Below are 16,085 nucleotides of genomic sequence, written 5' to 3' on the forward strand. Positions count from 1 at the left end.
AATGCAGACTATGTTGCCTTCTGAGTCGGCTTTAAGTGAGGTTTTTGGGGTGCAAATAATTACAATGAAGGGGGATTGGCAATAGTACGACGTGAAGGAGGAATTGTTGACTTGCATGTGTGTATATTTCCATGCTGAGACGTTAATTTGCAGTTTTCCTTTGTAGACGGTGGTCTTTGTCTTGGATTCAGCTTTGGCTTTGCTTTTTGTGTCTTGTGTAGTGTATACTCTGTGTTCTGTGCCGCTTTGTCGTTGTTGCTATTTTGCGCTTGTCTTGTGTTGTTATGTTTTATTGTGCTTTTTATTCTTTTTTTTTTTATTATTTTTGTAAATCCCGCACTGTGCTCGTGTCCATGTCCTGTCCTGCATTACACTAAGTGTCACCATATTGTGCTATAATGTAGTTGTGTAAACCTTAAGTTGTGTTATCACAGGGCCCAGGCAGCCTGGACAGGAGGAGGACGCTGACCCCACTTGCTTTAAGAGAGCGGTACAGCCTTCTGAATGACAGCACAAGGGGTGAGACAGAGGGACCAACAGGCGGGCACCGTGGCCATATTCAGTGTATTGTCGGTGAAAATATATGTCAAATAATAGGATATAGGAAAGTCAGAGCTCGGATATAGGGCGACATTACAGTCCAGAGCTCTGCATGAACGCCAATGAGATCGGAACGTTCCGAAGAAATGTTTCAAAATTTATCAAAAGTTGTGAAAGAAAAAACTCACAGATTAAACCTAGCATTGGGAAAACATGGCTGCTATCCTCTAAAAACAGTGTCGCACCTGATGCAGGTTCTCTATATTCTGTCCCATTCACCTATATAAAGCCTGCTTTACACGTTACGATTAAGCATACGATATCGTATGCGATCGTAACCGCCCCCATCGTATGTGCGGCACGTTCAATTTGTTGAACGTGTCGCACAAACGATTTTTTACCCGTCACACGCACTTAGGTGTACTCTGCACGCTGCAACATCGCTAGCCGATGCTAGCGATGCCGAGCGCTATAGCACCCGCCCCCGTCGCACATGCGATTTCTTGTGATTGCTGCCGTAGCGAACATTATCGCTACAGCAGCTTCACACGCACATACCTGCTCGGTGACGTCGCTGTGACTGCCGAAGAATCCCTCCTTCAAGGGGGAGGTGCGTTCGGCGTCACAGCGACGTCACCACGACGTCACTAAGCCGCCGGCCAATAGCAGCGGAGGGGCGGAGATGAGCGGGACATAACATCCCGCCCCCCTCCTTCCTTCCGCATTGCCGGTGGGCGGCGGACACAGGTAAGGAGATGTTTGTCGCTCGTGCGGTGTCACACACAGCGATGTGTGGAGCTGCAGGAACGACAAACAACATCGTACCTGCGGACGCACCGACATTATGAAAATGAACGACGTGACATTTGACTGTTTCACGCTCGTTCATCTTCTCTCCTAGACTTTACATGTTGCGACATCGTTACCGGCGCCGGATGTGCGTCACTTTCGATTTGACCCTAACAATATCGCAGGTGCAATGTCGCAACGTGCAAAGTACCCCTTACCCTTCCATACGACCTCGATGTGGGCGGCGAACATCCACTTCCTGGAGTGGGAGGGACGTTCAGCGTCACATCGACGTCACCCGGCAGCCGGCCAATAGAAGCTGAGGGGCGGAGATGAGCGGGACGTAAACATCCCGCCCACGTCCTTCCTTCCACATTGCCGGCGGGAGCCGCAGGACGCAGGTAAGATCTGTTCATCGTTCCCGGGGTGTCACACACTGCGATGTATGCTACCCCGGGTACGATGAACAACCTCACGTTCAATTTTTAGGAATTGAACGACGTGCGTGCGATGAACGTTTTAACGTTCAATCGCACGGAGGTATCACACGCTACAATGTACCTTACGATGCCGGATGTGCGTCACTTACGACGTGACCCCGTCGACACATCGTAAGATATGTATTGTAGCGTGTAAAGCATGCTTATAACCTAGTTGTAGTACCGGAGCAGAAAAAAGTATTTTCAGCTTACCAGGATATATGGTCCCCAGAAAAATTTGCAGTGCACGGATCCTCCAGCATAGCCCGATCTGAAACCAACAGTAGTTCAATGAGGGAAGGAAGTGGGCAGGGAAAAATGGAATCCAGCACCAAATTATTTTATATAAAAATCAAAAATTTATTGAGACATATAAGTTAAAAATATGAAAACCGCAAAAGGGGGAAAAGGGGTATCATAATATCCGTATCACCTATGAATAAGGACATTTTTTTAACTTCCTGACCGAAACGCGTCAGGATATTATGATACCCCTTTCCCCCCTTTTGCGGTTTTCATATTTTTAACTTATATGTCTCAATAAATTTTTGATTTTTATATAAAATAATTTGGTGCTGGATTCCATTTTTCCCTGCCCCCTTCCTCCCCTCATTGACTTATTGTAGTACCAGACACAGCCCATAGATAGAAGTGGCGCTGTTTCTGGAAGAAAGCAGCTATGTTTTTCTAATTTTAGGCAACCCCCTCAAGCATCGATAGCTAAAAATAAGGCCTCATGATCCATACATCTTTGTAATGTTGCATCGTTAACAACCTATGGGCCCCAAATATTAATATAGCTCACCAAGAATAGACAGAATATCTAGATAGAATAGCAAAAAGGTGATAAAGGGGAAATTAATCATTATCAGAATCGGTCCATGATGACAGCTTGGTGTGGGGTACTCTCTTAAATAGTTAATGTCGTGGGTGGGATTGACAAAGCAAATGGATCCTGGGATATTTATCTCAGTGGTGAGCTAAACTGACACTTTTTCTATTTTTTTTTGTACAATATATCCTTTCTCAGTCCCCTTGTGCTGTCCTCTCACAGTCCCCTTGTGCTGTCCTCTCACAGTCCCCTTGTGCTGTCCTCTCACAGTCCCCTTGTGCTGTCCTCTCACAGTCCCCTTGTGCTGTCCTCTCACAGTCCCCTTGTGCTGTCCTCTCACAGTCCCCTTGTGCTGTCCTCTCACAGTCATCTTATTCTGTCCTCTCACAGTCCCCTTGTGCTGTCCTCTCACAGTCATCTTATTCTGTCCTCTCACAGTCCCCTTGTGCTGTCCTCTCACAGTCATCTTATTCTGTCCTATCACAGTCCCTTTGAAGTGTCCTGTCACTGTCCACTTGTTCTGTCCTCTAATAGTCCCCTTGTTCTGTGCTCCCATAGTCCCATTGTAGTGACCTTTCACAGTCTCCTCTTGTTTTCCTCTTACAGTCCCCTTGTCCTCTCACAGTCCCATGTCCTATCTTATTACAGTACCCTCTTGCTTTCCTCCTTCAGTCCATTTCTACTGACATTTCACAGTCCCCTTGTTCTGTCCTCTGTTCCTTTGTCCTGTCCTCTCACAGTCCCCTTGTTCTGTCCTCTTTCAGTCCCCTTGTTCTGTCCGCTCTCAGTACCCTTGTTCTCTCCTCTTTCAGTCTCTTTGTAGTGTCCTCTCATAGGCCCCTTGTTTTCTCCTCTCACAGTCTCCTCTTGTTTTTCTCTTACAGTCCCCTTTCACTAATGTCTCAAAGCTACCTTGTTCTCTTGTCTCATAGTCACCTTGCCCTGTCCCGTCACAGTCTCCTCTTTCTAGCCTCTCATAGTCCCTTTGTACTGTCCTCTCACAGTCCCCTTTCTGTCCGCTTACAGTCCCCTTGTTCTGTCCTATCATATTCCCCTCTTGCTTTCCTCTTACAGTCTTCTTGTCTTGTCCTCTTACAGTCACCTTGTACTGTGCTCTCACAGTCCCATATTGCTTTCCTCTTACTTTCCCTTGTACTGATATCTCGCAGGCCCCTTCATCTGTTCTCTCATAATACCCTTGTCCTGTTCTCTCACAGTCCCTTGAAGTATCCTCTAACAGTTCCCACGTAGTGTCATCTCACAGTTCCTACATAGTGTCCTCTCACAGTCCCCATGTAGTGTCCTTTCACAGCCCCCTTGTTCAGTCCTCTCACAGCCCCCTTTTTCTGTCCTCTCACACTCCCTTTGTAGTGTCCTCTCACAGTCCCCTTATTCTGTTCTCACAGTTGCCTTGTATTGACCTCTCACAGTCCACTCTTACTATATTTAAACAGTCCTTTTTACTGTCCTCTCATAGTACCCCCTTCCTTTACTCTTGCATCTTGCTTTGCTTCCACAGTTCCCTTATTCTGTCTTCTCATATTCTTTTTATTCTGTTCTGTTATGGTCCCTGCATTCTTTCCTGTCACAGTCCCTGTGTTCTTTCCTCTCACAGTCCCCATGTTCTTTCCTGTCTCAGTCCCAGTGTTTTTTTCCTCTCACGGTCCCCGTGTTTTTTCCTCTCACAGTCCCCGTGTTCTTTCCTCTCACATTCCCTGTGTTCTTCCCTCTCGCAGTCCCCGTATTTTTTCCTCTCACAGTCCCTATCTTTTTTCCTCTCACAGTCCCCGTCTTTTTTCTTGTCACAGTCGCCGTGTTCTTTCCTGTCACAGTCCCCGTCTTTTTTCTTGTCACAGTCGCCGTGTTCTTTCCTCTCACAGTCCCCGTGTTTTTTCCTGTCACAGTCCCCGTGTTCTTTCCTGTCACAGTCTCCGTGTTCTTTCCTCTCACAGTCCCCACGTTCCTTCCTCTCACAGTCCCCGCGTTCTTTCCTCTCACGGCCCCCGTGTTATTTCCTCTCACAGTCCCCGTGTTCTTTCCTTTCACAGTCCCCGTGTTCTTTCCTCTCACAGTCCCCGTGTTCTCCTATATTTTGATATTTTACAGTCTATTTAACCTGTCCCTTTTTCTGTTTCACAGTCCCCTCGTGCTTTCCTCTCAAAATCCCCTTGTGGTGTCCTTTCAGAGTCCCTTTGTTCTTTTTTCTCTCTCACAGTCTTCTTGTTTTTTTCTCTCACAGTCCCCCTGTAATGTCCTCCTACAGTCCACTCTATGTCCTCTCACAGGGGACCTCTAAATTTCCTCTCACAATGCCCATATTCTGTTCTATTACAGTCCATTTGTGGTGACCTATCCCCTCTCACTATCCGCACACAGTCCCAGCCCTTCTACTATCCATTCACAGTATCTCCTTCCTTTACTCTCAGTCTCATCTTGCTTTCCTCTCACAGTCCCTTCCTCTGTCCTCTCATAGTCCCTTCCTCTGTCCTCTCACAGTCCCTTCCTCTGTCCTCTCACAGTCCCTTCCTCTGTCCTCTCACAGTCCCTTCCTCTGTCTTCTCACAGTCCCTTCCTCTGTCCTCTCACAGTCCCTTCCTCTGTCCTCTCACAGTCCCTTCCTCTGTCCTCTCACAGTCCCTTCCTCTGTCCTCTCACAGTCCCTTCCTCTGTCCTCTCACAGTCCCTTCCTCTGTCCTCTCACAGTCCCTTCCTCTGTCTTCTCACAGTCCCTTCCTCTGTCCTCTCACAGTCCCTTCCTCTGTCCTCTCACTGTCCCTTCCTCTGTCCTCTCACAGTCCCTTCCTCTTTCCTCTCACAGTCCCTTCCTCTGTCCTCTCACAGTACCTTCCTCTGTCCTCTCACAGTCCGCTCTTACTGTCTTTTCAGAGGCCTTTTTGCTGTCCTGTCTCTGTCCTTTCATGGCACACTGTTACTTTCATCTCAGTCCTTCTTAATGTTGTCTCACAATCTCTTTTCGCTCTTCTTATAGTCCACTGTATTGTGCTCGCACAGTGCCCTGTCACTGTCATCTTACAATACTCTGTGACTTTCTTTTTCCTGTCTATCACTTACTTATTACAGTTAATCGTTGTTTCTTATATCTTCCCTGTGTTTTCTGATATCCCATCTTTTCAAAATTCCCACTCTCTTCTCGCAGTCCTTTCATTCTTTTACCCTGCCCTTCTTATTACCTTAGGATCTCAAAGGGTATCTTGGGGACACAAATTTTGATGGGCTATCCTCATCTCTTCTCACACTCTCTTACTCTGTTCTCACACTCTCTTACTCTGTACTCACACTCTTACTCTGTACTCACACTCTTACTCTGTACTCACACTCTTACTCTGTTCTCACACTCTTACTCTGTTCTCACACTCTCTTACTCTGTACTCACACTCTTACTCTGTATTCACTCTCTTACTCTGTACTCACACTCTCTTACTCTGTACTCACACTCTCTTACTCTGTACTCACACTCTTAAGGCTACTTTACATGCTGCGACATCGCTAGCGATCTCATTAGCGATGTGAAATTCTAGAGCGCAAGTGCGATCGCGTATGTGCGATCTCTAAAGATCGCACTTGCGATCTAGAATTTCACATCGCTAATGAGATCGCTAGCGATGTCGTAGCATATAAAGTACCCTTTACTCTGTTCTCACACTTTTACGCTGTATTCACACTCTCATACTCTGTTCTCACACTTGTACTCTGTTCTCACACTTGTACTCTGTTCTCACACTTGTACTCTGTTCTCACACTTGTACTCTGTTCTCACACTTGTACTCTGTTCTCACACTCTTGTACTCTGTGCTCACACTGTTAATCTGTTTTTACACTCTCATACCCTTCCTACGGTCTCCTAATCTGTATTCACATGCTTACTCTGTACTCACACTCTCTTAGTCTTTACTCACACTCTTACTTTGTTCTTATACTCTCTTACTCTGTACGTACACTGTTACTCTGTTCTTCCAGTCTTTTACTCTGTATGCACAGTTACTCTGTTCTTACAGTCTTTCACTCTGTACTTACACTGTTACTCTGTTCTTCCACTTTTACTCTGTATGCACAGTTACTCTGTTCTTACAGTCTTTTACTCTGTATGCACAGTTACTCTGTTCTTACAGTCTTTCACTCTGTACTTACACTGTTACTCTGTTCTTCCACTTTTACTCTGCACACACATTGTTATTCTGTTCTTACACTCTAAAGGGTGCTTTACACGCTGCGACATTGCTAGCGATCTCGTTAGCGATGTGACACACCAGATCGCAGATAAGATTTGCCGAGATCACACATAGGTCATGTTTTGTAACGCTGGTCACATGTGCGATCTCGGCAAATCGTATGTGCGATCTAGCGTGTTACATCGCTAACGAGATCGCTAGCGATGTCACAGCGTTTAAAGCCCCCTTTACTCTGTAGTACTCTCAATCTTACTCTGTTCTTACACACATTTCCATTTTACAATGTATTTTCTCCCCTCTTGTTTTTCACTTTTTAATGAAATGTACTACTCTGTGCCTCTCATTTCATTTCTTCTTATTGTTGTGCCCTCCTATATCACCCCATTTTCCCTGTCTCCCCAGGCTCTCTCAGTGGCACAGACCGTTTTGACATGAAGATGGCCGTTATATCTGAGCACCTGGGTCTAAGCTGGGCTGGTGAGCTTACACACCGACACTGGAAGACTTATGTCCTTCATGCTAATTATAAGACACCCCGTAATACATCATTGAGGTGGCAGCATCTGTTCTGTACACAAATAATTAATCAACAGACTAAGCATATTGTCTCGGTGTCCTTGTCATTGGAACAGAGGAAAAAAACCCATATCCATATCACTTACTGTGTATTCCTATGCTAGGTTCAGCATTTTGATTTTTTTTTTCTATTTTTGTGCACTTTTACACCTGCTATAGCATAAAGATAGCGCCAGCAGTATTTTAGAATATGATCAAAGATCCCCCCCTATTGGCCATAAGGGGCACTACAAGATGCATATTACTAAGGATATTATTACGTGCTTTTATTTATAGCATTACCATGAAGCTGCCCTTTTTATCAAGGTTTTACTAGCAAATTATAGTGGCAGAATATTCTCTCGATGTACCAGTATTGCCACATTGCTTTATTTTCTGTTATGTCATACCTTCCTAAACACGTTTTTGCTTTATGGTAATTTTTTGTGCATCATTCATCTAGTACCAGTCGCATTCATCATATAGAGTCGCTTACCTTCACATGTGTAGCCAATAATATACACCGTGTGCAGAATTATTAGGCAAGTTGTATTTTAGAGGATTTTCTTTATTATTGATCAACAACTATGTTCTCAATCAACCCAAAAGACTCATAAATATCAAAGCTTAATACTTTTCGAAGTTGGAGTGGTTTTTTTTAGATTTGGCTATCTTAGGAGGATATCTGATTGTGCAGGTAACTATTACTGTGCAGAATTATTAGGCAACTTAATAAAAACCAAATATATTCCCATCTCACTTGTTTATTTTCACCAGGTAAACCAATATAACTGCACAAAATTTAGAAATAAACATTTCTGACATGTAAAAACAAAACCCCCAAAAATTAGCGACCAATATAGCCACCTTTCTTTCTGATGACACTCAGCAGCCGACCATCCATAGATTCTGTCAGTTGCTTGATCTGTTTACGATCAACATTGCGTGCAGCAGCCACCACAGCCTCCAGACACTGTTCCAAGAGGTGTACTGTTTTCGCTCCCTGTAGATCTTACATTTTATGAGGGACCACAGGTTCTCTATGGGGTTCAGATCAGGTGAATAAGGGGGCCATGTCATTATTTTTCATCTTTTAGACCTTTACTGGCCAGCCACGCTGTGGAGTAGTTTGATGCATGTGATGGAGCATTGTCCTGCATAAAAATCATCTTTTTTGTTGAACGATACCGACTTCTTCCTGTACCACTGCTTGAAGAAGTTGTCTTCCAGAAACTGGCAGTAGGTCTGGGAGTTGAGCTTCACTCCATCCACAACCCGAAAAGGTCCCACAAGTTCCTCTTTGATGATACCAGCCCATACCAGTACCCCACCTCCACCTTGCTGGCGTCTCAGTCGGAGTGGAGCTCTCTGCCCTTTACTGATCCAGCCTCTGGCCCATCCATCTGGCCCATCAAGAGTCACTCTCATTTCATCAGTCCATAAAACCTTTGAAAATCATTCTTAAGATATTTCTTGGCCCAGTCTTGACGTTTTATCTTATGTTTCTTGTTCAAAGGTGGTGGTTTTTCAGCCTTCCTTACCTTGGCCATGTCCCTGAGTATGGCACACCTTGTGCTTTTTGATACTCCAGTAACGTTGCAGCTCTGAAATATGGCCAAACTGGTGGCAAATGGCATCTTGGCAGCTTCACACTTGATTTTCCTCAATTCATGGGCAGTTATTTTGCGCTTTTTTTGCCCAACACGCTTCTTGCAACCCTGTTGGCTATTTGCCATGAAACACTTGATTGTTCGGTGATCACGCTTCAAACGTTTGGCAATTTCAAGACTGCTGCATCCCTCTGCAAGACAGCTCACAATTTTGGACTTTTCAGAGCCTGTCAAATCTCTCTTCTGACCCATTTTGCCAAAGGAAAGGAAGTTGCCTAATAATTAAGCACACCTTATATAGGGTGTTGATGTCATTACACCGCACCCCTCCTCATTACAGAGATGCACATCACCTGATTTACTTAATTGGTAGTTGGCTCTCAGCCTATACAGCTTGGAGTAGGACATGTATAAAAATTATCATGTGATCAAAATGCTCATTTGCCTAATAATTCTGCACACAGTGTAAATGCAGTGGCGGAAATTTATGATGTGGGTGTCTACCGCAAACAGCTTTGCTTTGTCATTTTTGTTTTTTTCAGGTAGTTTTTGGAGCATAAACTCAAAGTTTTTAAACTCTTCTTGGTTTTTAGAAACTTCCTGCTTAAATAATCTAAAAAAAAACCCTCAATATCAACAATACCCATTGTTTATAGTCTTTTTGTTGCATTTTTCGAGCATAAATTGAGGGAAAACTTCACTAAGTTCTCCTCAGAACCTCAACTCTCAAAAACATGGAGTTTCTGCCCACTTTCTGTTCCCAAACCCCTTCAAAAATACTTTGTGCATACAATGTCTTTTAAACTCAGGCATACCCACCAAATTTTTCAAGCAGAAGACGCTTCAGGAATCTCTGATGGTTTTGGGGGGAATTTTTGTGCCGTTTTTACAGTAATTTGTTGAGCGTTTTTCCAATGGTTTTGTAAAAAGATGATTAAAGCGAACCGGTCACCAGATTTGGTGACTATAAGCTGCAGCCACTACCAGTGGGCTCTTATATACAGTACTAGAAGGTGGCCCGATTCTACGCATCGGGTATTCTAGAATTTACGTATTGTGTAGTTCATGTATGATTTTTGTTATAGATATAGATATAGATATATATATATATATATATATATATATATATATATATATATATATGTATATATATAGATGTTGTTGTGTGTAGTTATCAAGTGTTTGTGTAGGGCGCTGTACATGTTCTGGGTGTTGTCTGGGTGTGGCGGGGGGTGAGAGCGGTGTTGTATGTGTGTTGCGTTGGTTCTGGAGCGCTGTGTGTCTGTCGCGTTGTGTGTGTGTGTGTGTTGCGCGGTTTGTGTGGGTGTGGTGTGTTTTGGGGGGAGGTATGTTTTGTGCAATGTGTGTGTTGTGCGGTATGTGCGTATATTTATGTATGCCGCGGTGTTTGTGTGTTGGGTGTTGTGTGTGTGCAGCGTTGTCTGTGTGTGTGGGTGTCTGTGTATGGCGGTGTTTGTGGTTCCCTGTGTGTGTGTGTGTGTGTGTGTTGGGGGGAGGTGTGCACCTCCCATCGTGCTCCATCCCCCATGCTGCGCACCCCCCATCGTGCCCCATCCCCTATGCTGCGCATTCCTCATCGTGCTCCATCCCCCATGCTGCGCACCCCCCATCGTGCTCCATCCCCCATGCTGCGCACTCCCCATCGTGCTCCATCCTCCATGCTGCGCACTCCCCATCGTGCTCCATCCTCCATGCTGCGCACTCCCCATCATGCTCCATCCCCCATGCTGCGCACCCCCCATCGTGCTCCATCCCCCATGCTGCGCACCCCCCATCGTGCCCCATCCCCTATGCTGCGCATTCCCCATCGTGCTCCATCCCCCATGCTGCGCACCCCCCATCGTGCTCCATCCCCCATGCTGCGCACTCCCCATCGTGCTCCATCCTCCATGCTGCGCACTCCCCATCGTGCTCCATCCTCCATGCTGCGCACTCCCCATCATGCTCCATCCCCCATGCTGCGCACCCCCCATCGTGCTACATCCCCCATGCTGCGCACCCCCCATCGTGCTCCATCCGCCATGCTGCGCACTCCCCATCGTGCTACATCCCCCATGCTGCGCACCCCCCATCGTGCTCCATCCCCCATGCTGCGCACTCCCCATCGTGCTCCATCCTCCATGCTGCGCACTCCCCATCGTGCTCCATCCTCCATGCTGCGCACTCCCCATCGTGCTCCATCCCCCATGCTGCGCACCCCCCATCGTGCTACATCCCCCATGCTGCGCACCCCCCATCGTGCTCCATCCGCCATGCTGCGCACTCCCCATCGTGCTACATCCCCCATGCTGCGCACTCCCCATCGTGCTACATCCCCCATGCTGCGCACTCCCCATCGTGCTACATCCCCCATGCTGCGCACCCCCCATCGTGCTACATCCCCCATCGTGCTACATCCCCCATGCTGCGCACTCCCCATCGTGCTCCATCCGCCATGCTGCGCACTCCCCATCGTGCTACATCCCCCATGCTGCGCACTCCCCATCGTGCTACATCCCCCATGCTGCGCACCTCCCCATCGTGTACATCCCCCATGCTGCGCACTCCCCATCGTGCTACATCCCCCATGCTGCGCACTCCCCATCATGCTACATTCCCCATGCTGCGCACCCCCCATCGTGCTCCATCCGCCATGCTGCGCACTCCCCATCGTTGTACATCCCCCATGCTGCGCACCCCCCATCGTGCTACATCCCCCATCGTGCTACATCCCCCATCGTGCTACATCCCCCATGCTGCGCACCCCCCATCGTGCTCCATCCGCCATGCTGCGCACTCCCCATCGTGCTACATCCCCCATGCTGCGCACTCCCCATCGTGCTACATCCCCCATGCTGCGCACCTCCCCATCGTGCTACATCCCCCATGCTGCGCACTCCCCATCGTGCTACATCCCCCATGCTGCGCACTCCCCATCGTGCTACATCCCCCATGCTGCACACTCCCTATCGTGCTACATCCCCCATGCTGCGCACTCCCCATCGTGCTATCGTGCTACATCCCCCATGCTGTGCACTCCCCATCGTGCTACATCCCCCATGCTGCGCACTCCCCATCGTGCTACACCCCCCATGCTGCGCACTTCCCATCGTGCTACATCCCCCATGCTGCGCACCCCATCATGCTACATCCCCCATGCTGCGCACCCCCCGTCGTGCTACATCCCCCATGCTGCGCACCCCCCATCGTGCTACATCCCCCATGCTGCGCACTCCCCATCGTGCTACATCCCCCATGCTGCGCACTCCCCATCGTGCTACATCCCCCATGCTGCGCACCCCATCATGCTACATCCCCCATGCTGCGCACCCCCCATCGTGCTACATCCCCCATGCTGCGCACCCCCCATCGTGCTACATCCGCCATGCTATAATAGTTCTCCTATTATACTCAGAGAGGAGTATAATAGGAGGACTGTAATAGGAGGAGTAGTCCTGGGGGGAGAGGAGTATAATGCCGGCTCCCTGCACATGTGTACCGGGAGCCGGTGTACGCTGGTAACTATGATACACATCGGGTAACTAAGGGACCTTAGTTACCCGATGTGTATAATGGTTACCAGCGTTCACGGGCTCCGTCAAGATCCCAGCATCGCAAGGTTATGTCTGGCGCTGCTGGGATCGTGACGGAGCCGGTGTAGAAGCAAGCGATATCCCAGGATGTTGTGAGTGTGTGGATGTGATGTGTGTGTGAGGTGTGTGTGAGAGTGAGTGTGATCTGATGTGTGTGTGTGTACTCACCTGGGAGTCGGAGCTCCGTGTCAGTTGGGCCAGAGCGAGCGTGCATTGCGTGAGGGGGGCGGGGCCTGCAGAGAGCCTGGGCGAGAGGCCAATCCGTGTGGGGGGGCGGGGCCATGGCGAGCCCAGCGGCCAATCAGCTTTGTGTCACCGTAAGGACACAATTTTGGAGCATGACAGACAGACAGACAGACAGAATAAGGCAATTATATATATAGATTCTAACATGCTGTATATAAAAGCCCAGACCGCTGTGTAGAGCGTAAAAATTACTTTATAATACTCACCTAAACGGTCGGTGCTGTGCAGATGGGTCAGATGGGCGTCTCCGTTCGCCGGTGCCGCCTCTTTCGGCCATCTTTGCCTTCCTTCTTCTGAAGCCTGTGTGCATGACGCGTCCTACGTCATGCACATGCGCCGGCATTGAGGTACCGCTCATGCGCATTACAATACTTTGATCTGCCCTGCACAGGACCTCAATGCTGGCCTGTGTGCATGACGTAGGACACATCATGCACCCAGGCTTCAGAAGAAAGAGGACAAAGATGGCCGAAAGAGGAGGCGCCGCACCCGGATTATGGAGACACCCATCTGACCCATCTGCACCGCACCGACCGTTTAGGTGAGTATTATAAAGTAATTTTTACGTTCTACACAGCAGCCTGGGCTCTTATATACAGCATGTTAGAACGCTGCATATAAGAGCCCAGTGGTGGTGGTCGCAGCTTATAGTCACCAAATCTGGTGACCGGTTCCCTTTAAAAGCCTGAACATATCCATAGCAAATCATTGTTACATAGAAAGGCACATATTCACGCTCTTGAACGCTTTCTGACAGATTCCGCTGCGGAATCCGCCTGAAAAAGATGTATACACATAGCCAACGTGCATACAAAAAGAAAGATTTATCCAGCTCACCTGTTCCAAGGAGACCACTAAATTTGGACCGTGCAAGGAAGGGAGAAAGTCAGCAAGGCTTGAGAACTAAATATCCAATGGAAATCCAGCAACTAGGTCCAAAAAAATGTTAATATAAAAATACAAAATTTATTGGTTATTCATATTAAAAAGTCCATATTGGGTCACAAAACAAGCCCGCAGAAGAGGACACGTTTCGAACGTGTTGTTCTTAATCTGTCTCTGCATAGCCAAGGTGCACAGATCGGTATACGGACTTAATAGTGACTCTGAGAGGAAATACGGCACTCTTGACTGAACATATTGATGCTCGGACAGGGTCCCAATCCGTATCAGCATATATGAAAGAATCCGGCACTCAAACATACACATGAATGTAGCCTGGGATGCCTGGACACGGAGCTTTCCTCCGAAGCGACCTTGTCACGTTACCTATGAGTGCCTTTAGAAGACAGGGAGGTGCCCTAGAAGACAGGGAGGTGGAGCAGGGAGCCATAGCTCTCTGTTTTACCTCAGGTTTTTACTGAAGGGGTGTCCTGTGGGTGCTGATTCAGCTGGTCCTGAGACCTCCACCGATCAGTAGACACATGAATGTAACCTGGGATGTCTGGGCAAGTGGGAAAGCCATGTGTCCAGACATCCATGAATGCATTCATGCGTAAGTTTGACAAAGGTCCAAAGACCAAAGCGTTACTACCACACACCTCACGTATACCACTATTAAAGAATTTCACTAGCAGAAATTTGAGTGCCAGATTCTTTCATGTATATATGTCTATGGGTCCGTACACTGCTCTTGTCAGAGTGAATACCGTATATGCAACTTTAACTTACGACTGAGCCCATACACCGCTCTGTGCATTCAGATCTACTGATCGGTGGGGGTCCCAGGACCAGATCATTCAGCACCCACAGGACACCCCGTCAGTAAAAAAACTGAGGTAAAACAGAGAGCTATGGCTCCCTGCTCCACCTCCCTGGGCCACTTTAGGTCTGTGGCCCATAAGACGTCAGAGCCGATATGACGTCAGCCATCTTGCACAGGCGACACAATGATGTCACTGTGATGATGTCTGAGGTATTGTTCCTTTTTTTGGGGGTGGGGCAATAATACTTATTGACACTATTGTTAAAAGAGCACACAATATTGGCAGATAAAAGACCCTTGGAGAACTATTACTTGTTAAGGGGGCACTTAAGGGTCATTGTTACTTTATAAGAGGCACTCGAGCCTTTACTTGTCTTGAAAGGGTCTGTTCGAACAATATTTTTTCTAAGAAGCATTGAAGTATTAGAGCATAAGTAAGGCGGCACGCAGATTTCTTCGCTGAGGCAGTCAGGCCTTGGTAGGCCCAAATGTCCTCTGCCACCCAAGAAGGAATCAGGATAATAACTGGTACTTACCGTAGTAAATGAGGGTCTGTTAAAGACTTTGTATTGGGGTCCAGGACACCTCTGGTCACAGCCCCTTCCCCTACCACATTTTGTTAATATAGTCACCCCAGCTATGATAGGTGTTGGCTTATGGCTATAGTGAGTAGTGTGGCGATGGCCGGTATACATTGTGGATGGGTATACTGCTCTCCTCTTTCTCTCTTGTCGTACAGACAGATTCTTTATAATTAGATGTTAAATTCCCAGGCCGGGGGGAGCGGGCGGCTGATCGTGGCCTGAAAAGGTTGTAAGATTAGAAAATCCCATAGACAAAAGGTTGAGCACATAAGCCCCTCCAGTCCATTTAATGCCTCATTCAGACGGGGCTCTGCTAGGCCTCGTTCTTGGTATTACTGAGGGTCTCACGGTTAGCGAGTTACTCACAATCCCATACATAGGGCATTACTTTACTTTGTGGCAAAACCCCTTCAAATTAGCATGAACAGTTAGCTAAAAACTGTCTACACCATTCTTGATAATTACATCTGCCCAGACCACTTACAAGTCCTTAACTTATCCGCCATCCACAGCCACTAAGCTATGGCTGGCTTGAGACTTTCTTCACACAACCTTTTTTTTCATCATGTTTAATTTCTTTTTGTGTGTGTGTGTTCTTTAAAAACTGTTTTTGATTAATATTTTTTTTTATTTATTTATTTTTTTATTTCTTATATCTATGGAACACCCGGAAATAAGCAGAGAAATCGGCTTCTTTCTCTTCTTACGCTCTCAATTCATGGGTAAAATCTGTTATCAGTGAAGACAGATTCTCAAAGACAGGCAGTTGGTGCTTATGGAACTGAAAGGGCTAATAAACCCGGAGAAAACGCGTTTCGGAGAAAAATATCCTTCAGGAACAGATCAGATCTGTTCCTGAAGAAGGTGATTTGTCTCCGAAACGCGTAGAAAAATAAGTCACTGTCCAGGCATCCTCGACTGACCATTTCTTCACGGCATCAGGGTTTATTAGCCCTTTCAGT

General features: G+C 47.2%; 1 protein-coding gene across 6 annotated transcripts in view; it reads left to right on the forward strand.

The window, feature by feature from the left end:
* Positions 1–16,085, forward strand: part of ANK1 (ankyrin 1) — a 412,403-nt gene that overhangs the window by 341,126 nt on the left and 55,192 nt on the right. For all 6 annotated transcript variants that reach the window (XM_075346407.1, XM_075346412.1, XM_075346408.1 and 3 more), the window contains 2 exons: positions 435–519; positions 7,233–7,307. In XM_075346407.1, the coding sequence (XP_075202522.1) occupies positions 435–519; positions 7,233–7,307 (160 nt within the window). The remainder of the gene's footprint in view (positions 1–434; positions 520–7,232; positions 7,308–16,085) is intronic.

The sequence above is a fragment of the Anomaloglossus baeobatrachus genome, chromosome 4 (genome assembly GCF_048569485.1).
Source record: "Anomaloglossus baeobatrachus isolate aAnoBae1 chromosome 4, aAnoBae1.hap1, whole genome shotgun sequence".
Classification (NCBI taxonomy): domain Eukaryota; kingdom Metazoa; phylum Chordata; class Amphibia; order Anura; family Aromobatidae; genus Anomaloglossus; species Anomaloglossus baeobatrachus.